General features: G+C 40.4%; 1 protein-coding gene across 2 annotated transcripts in view; it reads right to left on the minus strand.

The window, feature by feature from the left end:
- Positions 1 to 1,415: 1,415 nt before the first annotated feature.
- Samd8 (sterile alpha motif domain containing 8) overlaps positions 1,416 to 15,891 on the minus strand; it is a 49,374-nt gene continuing 34,898 nt past the window's right edge. For both annotated transcript variants that reach the window (XM_027387505.2, XM_027387506.2), the window contains exons 4-6: positions 14,446 to 14,563; positions 6,616 to 6,766; positions 1,416 to 5,855 (exon numbers count right to left, since the gene is read on the minus strand). In XM_027387505.2, the coding sequence (XP_027243306.1) occupies positions 5,551 to 5,855; positions 6,616 to 6,766; positions 14,446 to 14,563 (574 nt within the window). In that variant the 3' untranslated portion in view covers positions 1,416 to 5,550. The remainder of the gene's footprint in view (positions 5,856 to 6,615; positions 6,767 to 14,445; positions 14,564 to 15,891) is intronic.

The following is a 15,891-nucleotide window of genomic DNA, read 5'->3' on the forward strand; positions in this document are numbered from 1 at the left end:
TCTAGACTGGACTCCTCCAGAAAGGTGGGAGCAACTGATTGATTTTTTTATGAAGTGGCAAAGTGAGGAGTGGAGGGCCATGTTTGCTATTACTTAATGCCTTTACTGGCTCTGAGCAAGATGGCAAGTGAAGATGAGGCAGCAGTCACACCAGTCCTTGGTCTCTGTGTCCAGGAGAGACCTACAGGACCATGGGCACTTACTAGTTGCCAACATCAGTGATGTTTTTATCTTTCAAACAGCTACATCTAGAAGATTCCTGAAGACAAGGATGTAATTTTGAAGTACCACCTTCAAGGTACCTGACATTCACATATCTTCTATCTCTGACCCTACACAGCTAAAACGGAGTCAGTCCTCCACCCAGAACAGGTAAGTCTGGGTTCTTGGAATACCTAACAAAAGATGGACAGTCAACAATGCTGGCAGGTAGATGGGCAGCATTATCCTCACAGAACTTGAAAACACACCAAGCAAGTGAATCTTTTCAACTCTCCCTAGGACTAAATAAGGCTTGGCCTTTCCCAGGTGGTCAGGGAAAACAACTGAAAAAATGTTTTCTTTTTTTTTTTATTTTTTTTAAGGATTTATTTATTGCTGGGTGGTGGTGACATATGCTTTTAATCCCAGCACTTGGGAGGCAGACACAGGTGGATCTCTGTGAGTTCAAGGTCAGCCTGGTCTACAGAGTGAGTTCCAGGACAGCCAAAGCTACACAGAGAACCCTGTCTTGAAAAACTAAACAAATAAAACAAAACAAAAAAACTATTATGTATAGTGTTCTGCCTGCATGTATGCCTGCACACCAGAAGAGGGCACCAGATCACATTATAGATGGTTGTGAGCCACTATGTGGTTGCTGGGAATTGAACTCAGGACCTCTTGAAAAGCAGCCAGTACTTTTAACCTCTGAGCCATCTTTCCAGCAGGAAATAAAAAATAAAATAAAATAAAAATAAAAAGTTTTCAATGGATAGCTAAGTTAAAGATTAAAGATTATGCTATAAGTTGCTGGGCAGTAGTGGCACATGCATTTAGTTCCAGCACTCTGTGAATAAACTCACAGAGATCTGTCTGTCTCTGCCCCTGGAGTGCTGGGATTAAAGGTGTGCACCACCACCCGGCTGAAAACCCAAGTTCAATTCCTGAGTCACAACAGTGACCAAGTCCTCCACATGTGTACTGTGAAATGTAATTTAACTTCCTTTTTAATGTGCTTAAGCATGGCGGTGCGGGAGGATGATAATTAAGATCCCACCAAACATGACAGGACTAGCAAGTAGGAAACTGATGTAGGAGAACAGCAAGTCAAAGCCAAGAAGTGCACAGACCACACTACATAGCAAGATTCTGTCTGAAACATTAAAGACACAGTATGTTAACAGTGCAAGGATATTTAAACAAGAAAGCACACATCAACTTTCAAATGTTTTATTTTTAGTGTTTTAAAACATTTTAATACAACAAAGATATAAAATAATATATATTAGTTAAATCTGGATTTAATTTAGAATCAGGTATTTACTTATATACAACACTGTGCTTCAAGGTATGGCTACCACAGGAACTTTCATATCTTCAAGTAACACTAGTTTCTCTGTGGACAGGGAGACCTTTAGGTACAATTCCCCAAACTAAACAGGCCTGGTTTAGCCCAGCAAACTGCTTCTGGTCTCCACTGAGTACTAGACTCATTTGCTTTGTTCATATCAGAAACATTTCACTGTCCTAATGATCCATGGATTCTTCAAATGAAAATTAAAATTAAACATTTTAAAGATGTTAATAGCTGGCTGTTTAGTTCTTCAGAAAATCCAGTAGTTCAGATTAAGAGATGTGAAATAACAATGAAAAACAAAAACCAAACACAACTCCATAACATTCCTTCTCCTTTCAAAGCATAAAGCTTCCTTATGCCAAGACAAAAAATACACAGAATAAAGAGTCCTTTAATTAACATACAGTAGAATGTGTCTCAAAAACAACTTAATGTAGCTGGAGAAATAGCTTAGAGTTCATAGACATTTGTACTGAACTTGATACAATAATTTATCACATTAGTTTTGTGAAATTAGTGCCACTGACTTGACAGGCAAACCGACACCTACTTCTACAATAATTTATTCATGTAAAGCTATTCACAAAGAGAAGAAACAAACTCCTTCTCTTCCCATGGGTCAGCTGAAGCTGTCTGAGTTTTAAAGGGATCTAACAATCCCCAGCTGTGGAGGTATAGGGGCAAATGAGGCCAAGCTCACTTCTGAATAAACATCAACTGTCAAAACTGTCATGTAAAGTTGTCATTAAAACTGACATGCTTTGGTGGCTTTCACTGTATGAAGGAAAGCAAGTAAACTATTCTAAAGAATTTTCTTGTCTCCAAAGTCTGAGACCATAAAAGACTGACAGGTGGCTGACTAGACCATCACTGCTTTCACTACAGGCTCTCTGTCTATAAGACTATCAAATCAGTAAGTGTATTAAATCAGAGAGTCTAAGTCAAGAATGCCAGAAGCATCCTTAAGCATTGTGGGTCTAGAATCCTTAAGTGATAAAACTGCTTCTTGCTGAATAAAAACAAAACAAGTTTTTGTCATGAATTTGAATTTAATTCCAGCAAAGACAGGTGGGATCCCTGAGTTCAAGGCTACCCTGATCTACAGACTGAATTCCAGGACAGCACAGCCCAGGCTACACAGAGAAACCCTGCCTCAAGGGGAAAAAAAAAAAATTTTGCACAAATGTTCCTAAAACAGACAGCTTCTCTGCTATAAAAAGGATTTCACTCCTCTGTTCTCCATGTATAAATTACAAATTTTTGCGAATTCTCAGTCGTAACACAGGCAGCTAGGGTAGGCCTGTCACCCCTCACAGTGTCAATGTTATGCTCCTGACAGTGGTTTTTCTTGGTTTTGGAAGACTATTAACACGTAGAGCCAGCATATAAAAGTAGTATTTTTGCCACAGCAATTCTGCTCAGAGAGAACTGGAGGATAGCTTCATTGGGAACTGCCAACATAGACAAAAAGGGTTTCTGCCAGAGTATGTGGTGATGAATGCAAGCTAATCTTCCTTAAAGCCTCGTTCCTCTCCTACCAGCTTCAACTACCTTTCAAAAAGACACTGCCTTGCCCCATGAAAAGCACAGAGAGCTGAGGATGTAGCTCAACAGTAGAGCACTAGCCTGGCACACACAGCCCCAGGCTGAGCACCACAGGGAGGGTAACAACACTGTTTCTAGAACACAGGCAATTCAGCCAGGACTTCCCACAGAACCCCTAATTTGCATTCCCAAACTCAAGCCCTTTCTTTCCTTCTTCACTAAGCTGGGAAGGATGAAAGCCTTGTACAACTGCAGAATCAAATAGAAGGTTCAAAAGCATGGAGCCTCTCCCCCCAGCTACATCATGCCAAAATATAAACATAAATTCTATCTTCACTACAGTTAAGATTTCAACAAGAGGAAAGGTGTGAAGTCAAAACCTGAAAATAATTTTGTATCAGTTTTGAGACTTGAAGATGATTAGCTCATGTAAACACTGTCTCATAATAGCTAATATATTATAATCTAGCTTACCTTTTCCTCAAAACAAATGGGAGTAACTGCAAGGCCACTCATAATCCGCACTGCAGGCTGCTGCCAGGCACTCACCAATAGCGCCGCAAAGCTAGTGGCATTTACTTTGCTATTTTGCTCTACAATAGAATCCACATGGAGGAGAGAAGCCTGATGTTAAGACATTTACCATTAATGTAGCGAGCATTTTGAAATTAATGTTGACACATGTTTTTGGAACAGTCTCCCAATAGCCAACACCAGCTTCCCCCTACGTAAGTTGGGTCCTGCTATGATAGGGGTGGGGTGTAAGAGGAGGGGCAGTAATGACCTTTGACTTCAAGTCAAACCACTTAAGCAAACATGGAAAACCTTCACTCCAAGATTATGCAATTGCTTTACATGAGACATTGGCATTTTTGATCCTGGCTTGGAACAGAATCAACAATTTAAAATACTGTAAGATTCTGAAGTATAAAATTTCAAGACATAATCAAACTTGAGTTGCCTCACATCATTTCTCAAGTGATAAACGAGTGATGTTTTCCAGCAGACTCAGTTTATACAGGATGGGCTGAAACCTGCCTGCCTAATCTCCCCTTCTTGCCTAATTCACTCTGGTAGCTTCAGGGAGGGTGGGACTACGTTTCCAACTGCAATAATGAGCATTTCACCCAAACAGAGAAGGACCAAGTGTCTGCTGTGACCTCAGTATGCCAGCACCTCTTCAAAGTCCTTGTTTGAAAATGGAATGTAAAAACTACACAATTAGTATTCTACTTGTTTAATCTAAAGGTCAATTTCCAATTCTACAACCAGGCCAAGGTCAAAAATAAAGTAACAAATGGTATCTGAGAAGTAAAATTAATTGCTGATGATAATTTTCTAATGTAAACAGCAGCTAATTTATTTTAGTTCTTGACTGCCAAACTAAGACTATAGAAAGAATGTATGTACACATTATTTTTTTTTAAAAAAAAAAAGCAACAAGCTTTTTGTGTCCAAGTATGTCTGACTGTTTACTTTCAATGGCCAAGAATGAGAACTTTCAAGAAAACAAAACACCCCAAAGAGTTAACACTATGCCTACAACCTGTAGATTTTTTTTCATTAGAAGAAAAGAATTTCTTGCATGCACATTTACTTATTTACTGACATTAGAACTTTAACATCTGGTAAAACACTCTTATTTGTCTCACTAAATCACATCATTAAAGAAAGCATTATATTGTGCTGTCATCTGCTTAACTAACTGTTACAACACAAACTTATTCCAATACAGCACTCAAATGACACTACTTTACTATTATGAACACAGCTGCTTTCCTTCACAAATCCTTACTGTTATTCACAGTGAAGCTTCAAAACAAAACAGGAACTGCACCTATGGTGAAAATGCTGACCCCATATTTGTATTAGTGGGAAGGCCAGTGACACCTGACCAGTGTGTCACCTCACACATGGCCCCTTGCATTCTCTACTTGTTTAATGCAAGCTGCTGTGTTCAATATACTTTTCTTAAAAATGGTTCAAAGGTTTACCAGTAAGACAATCACTTCCCACACAGACACAGGTTAGTTCAATGAACAAGTGAGAATGGCTTGGTAGGGGGGGAAACAGCTTCAAAAAATATTTCTTGACTTGAGTCCTACTGGAAATCGATCAACCTACCCAAGCTAATGTGCTTGAGTTCAGAAAGCAAACACTCAACATGCACAGGTAATGGCCTGACATCACCCACACACTGGGTCTTCCTACAGTGAAGGAGGGGCAGAAAATCTCTCCTTGAGCTCTCTGTTCGAACAGTGAGGTAAGGAGTCTTAGTTGCTCTTTCTTGAGTTTTATAGTCACAGCCTTGCTCAGAATGGGAAACCTGTCAACATATACGCCAAAATGCAACATATCCAGGAACAACCTGGGGACAAAGCAAAGTTATTCATTTTCATTCTGTAACTACTGTATATTTAACAACAAACTCATTACAGAGATAGTCTTCATCCAATTAGTCTTTTCATTATTGCTGGTTTAGAAAATGGCCAACAGTATTCATTAGGTACTGTGCCATTAACATTGCATTCAAAGAAAGAAAACATAGGAAACCAAATTCTCGCTCTCCTACTCTGATGATACGCTCTGGTATTGGCCAGAGTATGGTAGTACAAAAAGAGTCTTGTTGTGATATAAAAGGCAATAAACACATCAATGGAATAATGTTCATGGGCAGCCAAGATGAAGAAGATTCCAAAGAGGTTGAGAACCCAGGAGAGAGTGTGCAAGAAATTCCAGCTTCTTGGTGTATCTAGGAAAAGGACAGAAGGATCACTTAAAACCACACTTCTTATGCTGAGCCTTAGTCACATGCTTCTCAGGGTATGCTATAGACTGTTGTTCCCCAACCTATCCTTCCCTCTTGTTTTCCAACTCTGTCTCACGTAGTCCAGGCTGCCTTAAACTAGATATGCAGATGAACCTGGACTTCTGGGATTACAGGCATATGCCATTGCATGTGTTTTTTTACACTATTTTTTGTTTGTTTTTTTTGTTTGTTTGTTTGGTTGGTTGGTTTTTCGAGACAGGGTTTCTTTGTGTGGCTTTGGAGCTTATCCTGGCACTCCCTCTGTAGACCAGGCTGGCCTCCAACTCACAGAGATCCGTCTGCCTCTGCCTCCTGAGTATTGAGTGGCATGTGCCACCAATGCCCAGCTTTTTATACTATTTAAAAATTTTTTATTTTATGTGCATTGGTGTTCTGCCTGCATGTATGTCTGCATGTCTGTGTGAGGGTATCAGATCACCTAGAACTCAAGTTGCAAGTCACCATGTGGGTGCTGGGATTTGAAACCAGGTCCTGTGGAAGAGCAGTCAATCCTTTTAACCACTGTACCATCTCTCCAGCCCCATCACACATGTTTTTATGTGGTACCTGTCTTCAGGCAAACACTCTACCAAATGAGTTACAACCCCAGCCCAGTTCCTGCCTCCCTACGACTTCACACCCCCCCCCCCACTCCTCCTCTGCAGTGGTCTGATATGCACAGAAGCATTAAAGACATACTTACACTCTGTGACAAAGAAATTCAGCATGGTTAGAACAACTGTGTGGCCACTGAACATGTAATCTCCGCAAGTGTGGACACCAGTCAGGGTCATACCAAAGCCACTCCAAATGGCAAAAGCCCGGTGTAGTTTCTCCCATACACTTCCATATATCTATAAAGAAAGCTGTGAATTAATTCTTCAAATGCTAAAAGAGGTTCAGAGATTCCCCAAATCAATTTCGGGGAATCTGTGAGGAATGATTCAGAAATAAGAGCATTCAGGCAAAGGCAAACAAAGCCTAACCCAATTAATTCCAAGTGAGCCCAGAGACTGACCAAAGCTTGACTGTACTCAGAAAATGCTGCTAATTAAATGAAATCATAATATTTCAAACTTCTTTATAGGAGAGTTCCTTTAAAGTGAAATGCCAAGCTGGGCATGTAACATATGCTTGAGGCAGAGGCAGAGGCAGAGGCAGAGGCAGAGGCAGAGGCAGAGGCAGAGGCAGAGGCAGAGGCAGAGGCAGAGGCAGAAGCAGATTTATCTCTGTGAGCTTGACGCCAGTCTGGTCTACATACTGAGTTCCAGGACAACCAGGACTACACAGAGAGACCTCATCTCAAGACAACAACAAAAGCAAAAAGTGAAAATGTCAAAGCCAAGAATGACATCACATGTTCATAATCCCAGCACTTCATAGTCAGAAACAGGAGAATCAAGAGTTCAAGGCGACATAGGCCAGCCAAGGTTATATGAGATTTCATCTTAAAACAAACACCCACTGTAAAACAAGAACATCTCTAGGTTTTATTTACTTATTTTCTTCCATAATATCCACGTTTAAATCTATATTAAAATCTTTTTCTTTCCCCTCCAAGGCAGGGTTTCTCTGTGTAACAGCTTTGGCTATCCTGGAACTCGATTTGTAGACCATCCTGCCTCTGCCTCCCTAGTGCTGGGATTAAAGGCATTCACCCCAACTGTCTAGCCTTATATTAAAATCTTTTAATAAGTTCCAACTTGCAGGCCGGACATGTTGGCACATGCCTTTAATCCCAATGCTTGGGAGATAGAGGCAGGTGGATCTCAGTGAGTTCAAAGGCAGGCTGGTCTACAAAATGAGTTTCAGGATAGCCAGGGTTGTTACACAGAGAAACCCTGTCTCCAAAAAAACAAAAATAAATAAGTGCCAACTTGTTGGGCCTAAAAAGGCCCAGACACAAGGCCTAGTGGAACTTTCTGAGCCTGGCTAGAGTTTGGCGGTCTGTCTCAGAAAAACTGCCTCTGCCCAGCTACTGCTAACATGGTGAAATATTATTGGCCCTTACACCTCACCCCATCCTGAGGTCCCCACCCACTTTCTCAACTCTATATAAGCACATGCCAGATGAAATAAAACGAGACTCAGTGTGGTTCTCTCTGGTGACTAGGAGGCGGTCTGAATCGTTGACACTCACCATCCTGCTCAGTTCCAGGAAGAGACCGGCTGGACCGGCCCTTTCCCAGCCCTACCTGCCAGAAGACCCAGCACCAACTTTCTTCAAAAAGAAAGAAAAAAATTAGTAAGGAAATAAGCTATGCCGTAACTTCCAGACTACCATTTAATAGCTATTCTCCCTGTCTTCACTGGTTACAGAAACACATACATTGATGAGGCCATGAACTCAGCCAGGTCTTACTCCTTCCTGGCCTTCCTTGAACTCAGGTAGAGCAATGTCCTCTACAGAAAGTTGCAAGCACAAGTGTGGAAGATTTCTAGGAAGGGTACAGAGAACCAAGAGGTCTTCTATACCACTCCACTTGCCTTCTACCTACAATTCAGACACGGTAATTGAATCTCCAACAGCCCCAAGGACCACTATGTGGCCTTGAGATGCAAGTCTCAGGATAGTAGAAGAGAAAGACAAAAGATCATGGGGGGGTTGATGAGTCAATCATAGGAGAAAAATTTTTTCTTTTCCCTTTTCTTTCTTTTTTCTTTTTTTTTTTTTTTGTTACCTTGGCTATCCTGGAACTCACTCGGTAGACCAGACTGGCCTCAAACTCAGATCCTCCTGCCTCTGCCTTCCAAGTGCTAGGATCAAAGGTGTGGTTACCACTGCCCAGCTGGATATCTTAATTGAGGACAGGGAACAAGTAGTGCTAGTCTCAAACAATTATCACCCAGACTAAAGTCTTCTCATCTTTTCTCTTACACCCTTCTAGAAACAAACTGAAACAGAGAAGAATGAATAGGAAGCTGTCTAGACAAGATATGCAAATTAGCTTTGGGCTGCTAAATTTTAAAAACAGGCATGTTCTCAGTTGTCCTGGTTCCATGATCTTTTTTTTTATTTTTTTTATTTTTTTTTATTTTTCAAGTCAAGGTTTCTCTGTGGCTTTGGAGACTGCCCTGGAACTAGCTCTTGTAGACCAGGCTGATCTCGAACTCAAAAAGATCTGCCTGCCTCTGCCTCTGCCTCTGCCTCTGCCTCTGCCTCTGCCTCTGCCTCTGCCTCCCGAGTGCTGGGACTAAAGGCGTACGTCACCACTGCCCGGCTGGTTCCATGATTTTAAGCCATTAATTTATCACAGTGAAATGTCTATGGATCTCCTTGTAAGGGATTTGGCTGGTTGTTACCCCCATAATGCTCTACTTTTAAGATTGCTATATATAATGTAGGTCAATAGGAAGGCTACATTATACTTCAAAGCAATTAGCAGTATTTAGGGCAGATTTAGATGGAAATATCCACACATAACTAATTAATAGAGAAAGTCACCAGAGACAGAAAGAGGGCTGTCCACACTGAAGAGAGACATCTGATTTGTTCTTATAGCACACAATGCAGCTGTGTGCACAAAGATCCAGCCTTCTTTTCAGTGGCGGTCCCAGATAAACCCCTTCAAGGGCAGGACATTCTCTTGTCTGCTAAAAGCTTCACAGGAAAGCAAAACGTTCCACCTCAAATATATTCCTTTGATATCTTCATATCTGGTTATTCAGAAAATCACACTCAGTAATAGCTTTAAAAGTCCTTCCTTATATAAAAAGAAGTATCTATCTACATTAGCCAATTAAGCAAAAGATACAAACACAGTGGCGTTCTTTGAAATCTCCAGATCTTCCTAGGAAAGACCTTTAGCAGGAAGCAGAGACTGAGGGGTCTGATGCCTCCAGACCAGACAGAACTGACACAGGTGTCACCCCATCATGAGATCACCCTCAAGTAAGAGTAGTCACCTCGTGGAAACTGGCTTATTCCCTCAAGCAGTGGCAGGAATTGAGGTACAAACCAGACCACACTTAGACAATTAGGCCTTATTATGTGTACTTCTTATTCTTACCCCAATTTTCCCTCTATTTAAACCTAAAGTTCATATCAGTACCCTAAGACTGATTTCAGGGATCACTGGACTCCTCTATACGTTCCTCTTTCCAAAGTGGCCACAATGACTAAATCTCTCTCTGTCTTCCACCACTATTAATCCCTTTAGTCAATTCACTGAGCTACTACTCAGTTTAGTCTGCTGGGACTTGGGGAGCGGGCTCTCTGGTTAAGAGTAAGTTCTTTCAAAGGACCCTAATCAGTTCCCAGCACCCAAGAAGAATGGCTCCCAACTGTAGCTCCAAGAAATCCAACACATTCTGGTCTTTGTGGGCACACACATACATATGTACATATCCAAGCAAAGACATACATATGTAATTAAAAATTAGATATTTAAAACTTAAGCAGTGCATGCCTTGAATCTCAGCACTCAGGAGGCAGAGGCAGGCAGTTCTCTCAAGGCCAGTCTAGTCTACAAAGCCAATTTCAGAACAGCAGGAGTACATAAAGAAGCCATGTCTTGAAAAACAAACAAACAAAAACAACCTCTCATAAAAATTTAAGGCTATAAATCAATGAAATAATTTTTAAAATAATTTATCTCAGGGAACTCTTTTATCAGGGTCCCAGACTGATAGCTGGGATACCAGCATGGGACTGATCCAGACCCCAGGAATGTGGGTTTCAGTGAGGAGAACTCGGAAATCTACGGGACCTCCTGTAGTAGTTCAATACTTATCCCTAGCATAGGTGTGGACTTTGGGAACCTAATCCATATAGAGGGATACTCCCTGAGCCAAGACACACGGGGTTGGGCCTAGGCTCTATCCCAAAGGATATGGTAGACTCTGATGACCCCCTATGAAAGGCCTCACTCTCCTGGGGAGCAGAAAGGATATGTGATAGGTAGGGTTTTAGTTGGGGGTGGGGTGGGGTGGGAACTGGGATTGATATGTAAAACAATTTTGTTTTAATTCAAATAAAAAATAAGATTATTTAACTTTTATTTTATGTGCATTGGTGTAAAGGTGTCATATCCCTCGGAACTGGAGGAGTTACAGACAGTTGCGAACTGCTATGTGAGTGCTGGGAATTGAACCCTGGCCCTCTGGAAGAGCAGCCAGTGCTCTTATCAGCTGAGCCATCACTCCAGCACCCAATCAATGAAATAATTAATTGCTTGAAGACAAAGACACAGCCCAAGAATGGGGCCAATATTATGATGACACTGTCTTATCATGGTGGTACACTACAGTCTACTTTAAAGGAATGTATACTTGTATTATACAAGTTATTATGAGAACTAAATTAGATTCTAGTCATTTCATTTTTTTATTAATCTAAATTCTAAAGGAAAGTCAATTTTCCCAATTGCTTAAAAAGAAATCACAGAGAATAGTAACCAGGAATATCTTAGACACACTTACAGATCTGTCCCCATATGAAGCAAAGTAAAATGTGAGAGGAATACCATTCTGAACTTTTTTTTTTTTTTCCCCCAGACAGGGTCTGTCTTTTATCTCAGGCTGGTCTGGGACTCACTATGGCATTGATTCTCAACCTTTCTAACACTGTAAGCCTTTAATACAGTTCCTAATGTTGTGGTGTCCCAACCATAAAATTATTTTCCTTGCTACCTCATAACTGTAATTTTGCTACTGCTACAAATTGTAATATAAATAACGAATATCTGATATGTGACCCCTGTGAAAAGGTTGGTGAACTCACAAAGGGGTCAGGACCTATAGGTTGAAAAATCACTGCACTATGTGGTCCAGCTGTCTTCAAATTTGCCAGTCTCTCAGCACAGCCTCCTGAATGCTGGGATTATAGGATTATAGTCATGAATGGCCATGCTCAGCTCCTGATGACTTTTTCACTGTTGTTTTGCTTTGTTAACTGAAGGCCTGAGTGGATCTGGCAAGATGGTTCAGTGTGTAGAGGTACTCCTGTGCATGCCCAAAGACTGGAGTTCAATCTGTGGGGCTTACAAAGTGGCAGGAGAGAACTGTCTCTAGAGCTGTACTCTGAACCACACATTCATGCTGTGTTATGTATATGTCTGCACTTGCATGTGTAACACTCTCTCTCTCTCTCTCTCTCTCTCTCTCTCTCTCTCTCTCTCTCTCTCTCTCTCTCTCTCCTCTCTGTCTGTCTCTCTTGCCCCCCTTCCCTAAATTTAAAGTGTTTTGATAGATATTTTTGAGTGATATCTGGAGACCAGAAGCAAATGTGTATGCTGTTCATTGCTACTTTTCACAAAGAACAGTTACTTTAAAAGTACAGTTACAAAGTGCAAAGTGTATCTTTGTCCAAAACACCATCCCGGAAACTAAATTTTTTTTTCAAGTGAGCATTTTAGGAATATGTATCACAATGTATAATATATTTTATAATATAATTCTATTTCCAAAAACTTAGAAGTAAGTAAAACTGAGGATATAGCTCAGAGGAAAAAAGTGATTGCCTAGCATGTGCAAGGTATCAGGTTCAAGGTTCCTCCACAAAACATGCCCTGGCCATTCTGGTACTCAATCAGTAGACCAAGCTAGCCTTAAAATAAAAACTCAGACCCACCTGCCTCTGCCTCCTGAGTACTTGGATTAAAGACATTCGCCACCATTGCCTGGCTAACCATGAGACTGGGGAGATGGGTAAAGTGCTTCTATGCAAATGTGCCTTGAGTTTAGATTCCTAGAACTCATGCCAAGAAGAAATGTAAAAGGCTAGTTGGATATCCCAGCATGAAGAGTTGCTGGCATGCTAGCTGATCTGGTGGCTCCAAGTTCAGCCTGAGACCCTGCCTCAATGTATAAGGTCTCAGACCTCACAGGTAGACATCCAAGAGAAAGAGAAAGAACATACCAGTATCTTAAACATAATCATAGAATCACCTCTCAATTCATTGTCCATCAATGTCAACTTATGGGAGTAAACAAAAACTCTATTTTAAAATGGTTTGTGCTACTGGAGGTACCTAATACCTTTAATCTTAGCAGTTGTGAGGCTGAGATAGGAGGCTGTCTGTGAGTTCCAGGATAGTTTGGTCAACATAGTGAGTTCTAGGCTATCCAGAGCTGCATAGTGAGACTGCCTCCAAGGGAGGGAGGGAGGAAGGGAAAACTCCAAACCAGACCTGTGCAAGTAGACACAACTGTTAACAGTTTTACTTGTAGGCTGGGATAAAAGGGGGTCTAGAGGAGCTTTTGCTTTTTAACATACATTTATATATAATTTGAGTTCTTATAAGAATCATGTACAACTTTGTAATAAAGATGTTTTTCTGCCAGGTGGTGGTGCAGGTCTTCAATCACAGCACTTGGGAGGCAGAGGCAGGTGGATCTGTGAGCGAGGCCAGCCTGGTCTACAGAATAAGTTCTAGGATAGCCAGGGCCGTTACACAGAGAAACCCTGTATCAGGGGAAAAAAACAAAAAGTTTTTCTATACTGAAAAACACAAAACTCCCCAACAGTTTTTAACATTAAAAATATTTGCTTTAGAGAAGTCTGGAACTGCCCTGAGCCCTTTTCAGTGCTCAGTCTCACACTCCTAATACCTGGAGAACTTTGCTGCCCTTCACCTCAAGGGCAGTATTTTTAGCTCTTCATCTTCTTCCGGTGCTTAATCTTCCTTCCCTAACTGGCATGTCACTATTTCTCCCACTGCAGTATAGGCAATGGCACCTAATCATTCACAATTTTGTATATCAAGGACATATGATACCTTCAACTTTTGTTTTTGTTTCTTTTAGACAGGATCTTTCTACATAGCCCTGGCTGTCCTGGAACTCAGTTTGTAGATCAGGCTAGTTTCAAACTCACAGAGATACACCTGCCTTTGCCTCCCAACTCCTGGGATTAAAGGCATGTGTAACCACACCCAGTTGAGATCCTCAACTTTTAAGATTATTTTATTGATTTTTAAAAATTACTTAGTGGTGGTGGTGGGGGCTGAGTGCTGGGGACTAAACCCCAGGACCATTTACACACTGGGCAATCACATAGCTCTCTATTTAGCAGAAAAAGATATAAACAATACAAAACCGAAGAAAAAAAATTCATCAAAAAAAACCCCATATAAATATTTCACATATCCTAGTAAGTTTACAGAGCCCTGGGTTAGTTTTAACTGGAAAATGGCACACCAGATGAAGACCCAAAGTGTATCAAGGGTGGATGTGATCCAAATGTATTGTGAATGTGTATGAGAGTGTGATAATGAAAACCATTAAGGTACATACATAATTAATATATACTAATAAACACATTGTAACAAAGATGCTGAGAAAGAGAAAAATGTAGCAGAAAGAGAGAGTCAATTCTTCCCATAGTCCCATAACATGGAACTAATATCCATGATGGAATCACAGAGAGATAAGTCTAGCTTAAGGTTACTTAACCCAGTTATTTCTGTTAAGTTTACTACTGATATTACAAAAAAAAAAAAAAAACATGTTTAACACAATTTTTGCCTTCCTGCATGCATTGTGTCATTAATCCAAAAGAACAATAAAGAACATATAGAAGGTAGCAGGCTACCTTTCCAGTACACTGCAGGTGCTGTCCTGGCACGGAGAGGGAGGTCACAAACATGGTAAAGCAGCGAAGCAAGAATACAGTGCCCATCAGACTACAGAGCCTTCGCAGAAGGATCGACCTGTGAACAGAGTGATCAAAGCAGAAATCAAACAATACCCCAACTCTCCCAACACAGAGAGAAAACCACTAGTCTTTATGAAGGACAAAAATCTTTCCCTCACTCAGAAGTTCTGAATTAAAAGGAAAACAAAATGGGTCAGTGTTTGCCTGGGGCCGGGATTGGAAATAATAATGAAAAGACAATGAGGGTGTTCTAAAATCTAGACTGTGGCAGTATTTGCTCACAGGTTGTTTACTAAATGTAGATCTGTAAACTTAAAGGTAGAAAAACTTATATTTAAATACATCTTTGTAAAGCATGTATATGGTTTTATCGCACTATATACAAAGCAATGGGTTTCATTATATATGTGTCATAATTTTTTATTTTAATTTGGAGAGGATCTTAGGAGACCATCTAACATGTCATCATCCACTAGAGTTCTGCAGTGATGGAGGTGTTCTACATACCATGTAGCCAGCTACCTACAATTGGCACTTAAGCATCTGGAATGAGGCTTACATTAGTAAGATCTGTATCTAATACTAATTAATTGAAATTATAATAGCCACATACAGCTAGTGCAGATCTGAAAGAGCATTCTTTTGGTGGTAAAATAGGACCATACAAAAGTGGAAGGTTTTTTGTTTATCTGTTTATTTTTCAAGACAAACTTCTCTGTGTAGGCTTGGCTGTCCTGGAACTTGATTGTAAACCAGGCTGTCCTCTGAGATCTGCCTCCTGAGTGCTGGGATTAAAGGTGTTCACTACCACCACCCATCTAAAAGTGGAGTTTTCAAGACAGAAGTAATCCCAGGAAGCTTAATATTAGTACTATTACTCATAATTTATTTTAAAAAATTTAAGTTTTTTAATTGTTTTTAATTATGTGTAGGTATCCATGTTTGCCTGTGGGATATGTGCATGGAAGTGCAGGTATCCTTGGAGGCCAAAGGTGTAGGATTCTCTGGAACTGGAGTTACAGGCAGTTGAGAGCCATTTAATGTGGGCACTGGGAACTGAACCCCAGGGCTATGAAGAGCACCAGGTGTTTTTTTTTTTTTTTACCACTTTTGCCAGCACCTTAAATTGTTTATAGGAGGGTAAAGTTAATCACTTGAGATTCTACTTTTGCTCATTAACAACACTAAAATGTTTACAAGAATAGCTATATGAAGTTGTCCATAACTTAAACTTAAGCTATAAAAATAATACTGTTTTATATTAGGTATATCTAAAACAGAAACTTTGAATAAGCATAATTTAAGTAATCATAAACTGTGATATCATTTGTGCTGCTATTTCTTTAAGCGCCCTAAATCAAAACAGACTAAGAGTTTGGGGTA

The sequence above is a fragment of the Cricetulus griseus genome (assembly GCF_003668045.3).
Source record: "Cricetulus griseus strain 17A/GY chromosome 1 unlocalized genomic scaffold, alternate assembly CriGri-PICRH-1.0 chr1_1, whole genome shotgun sequence".
In the NCBI taxonomy this organism is placed as follows: Eukaryota; Metazoa; Chordata; class Mammalia; order Rodentia; family Cricetidae; genus Cricetulus; species Cricetulus griseus.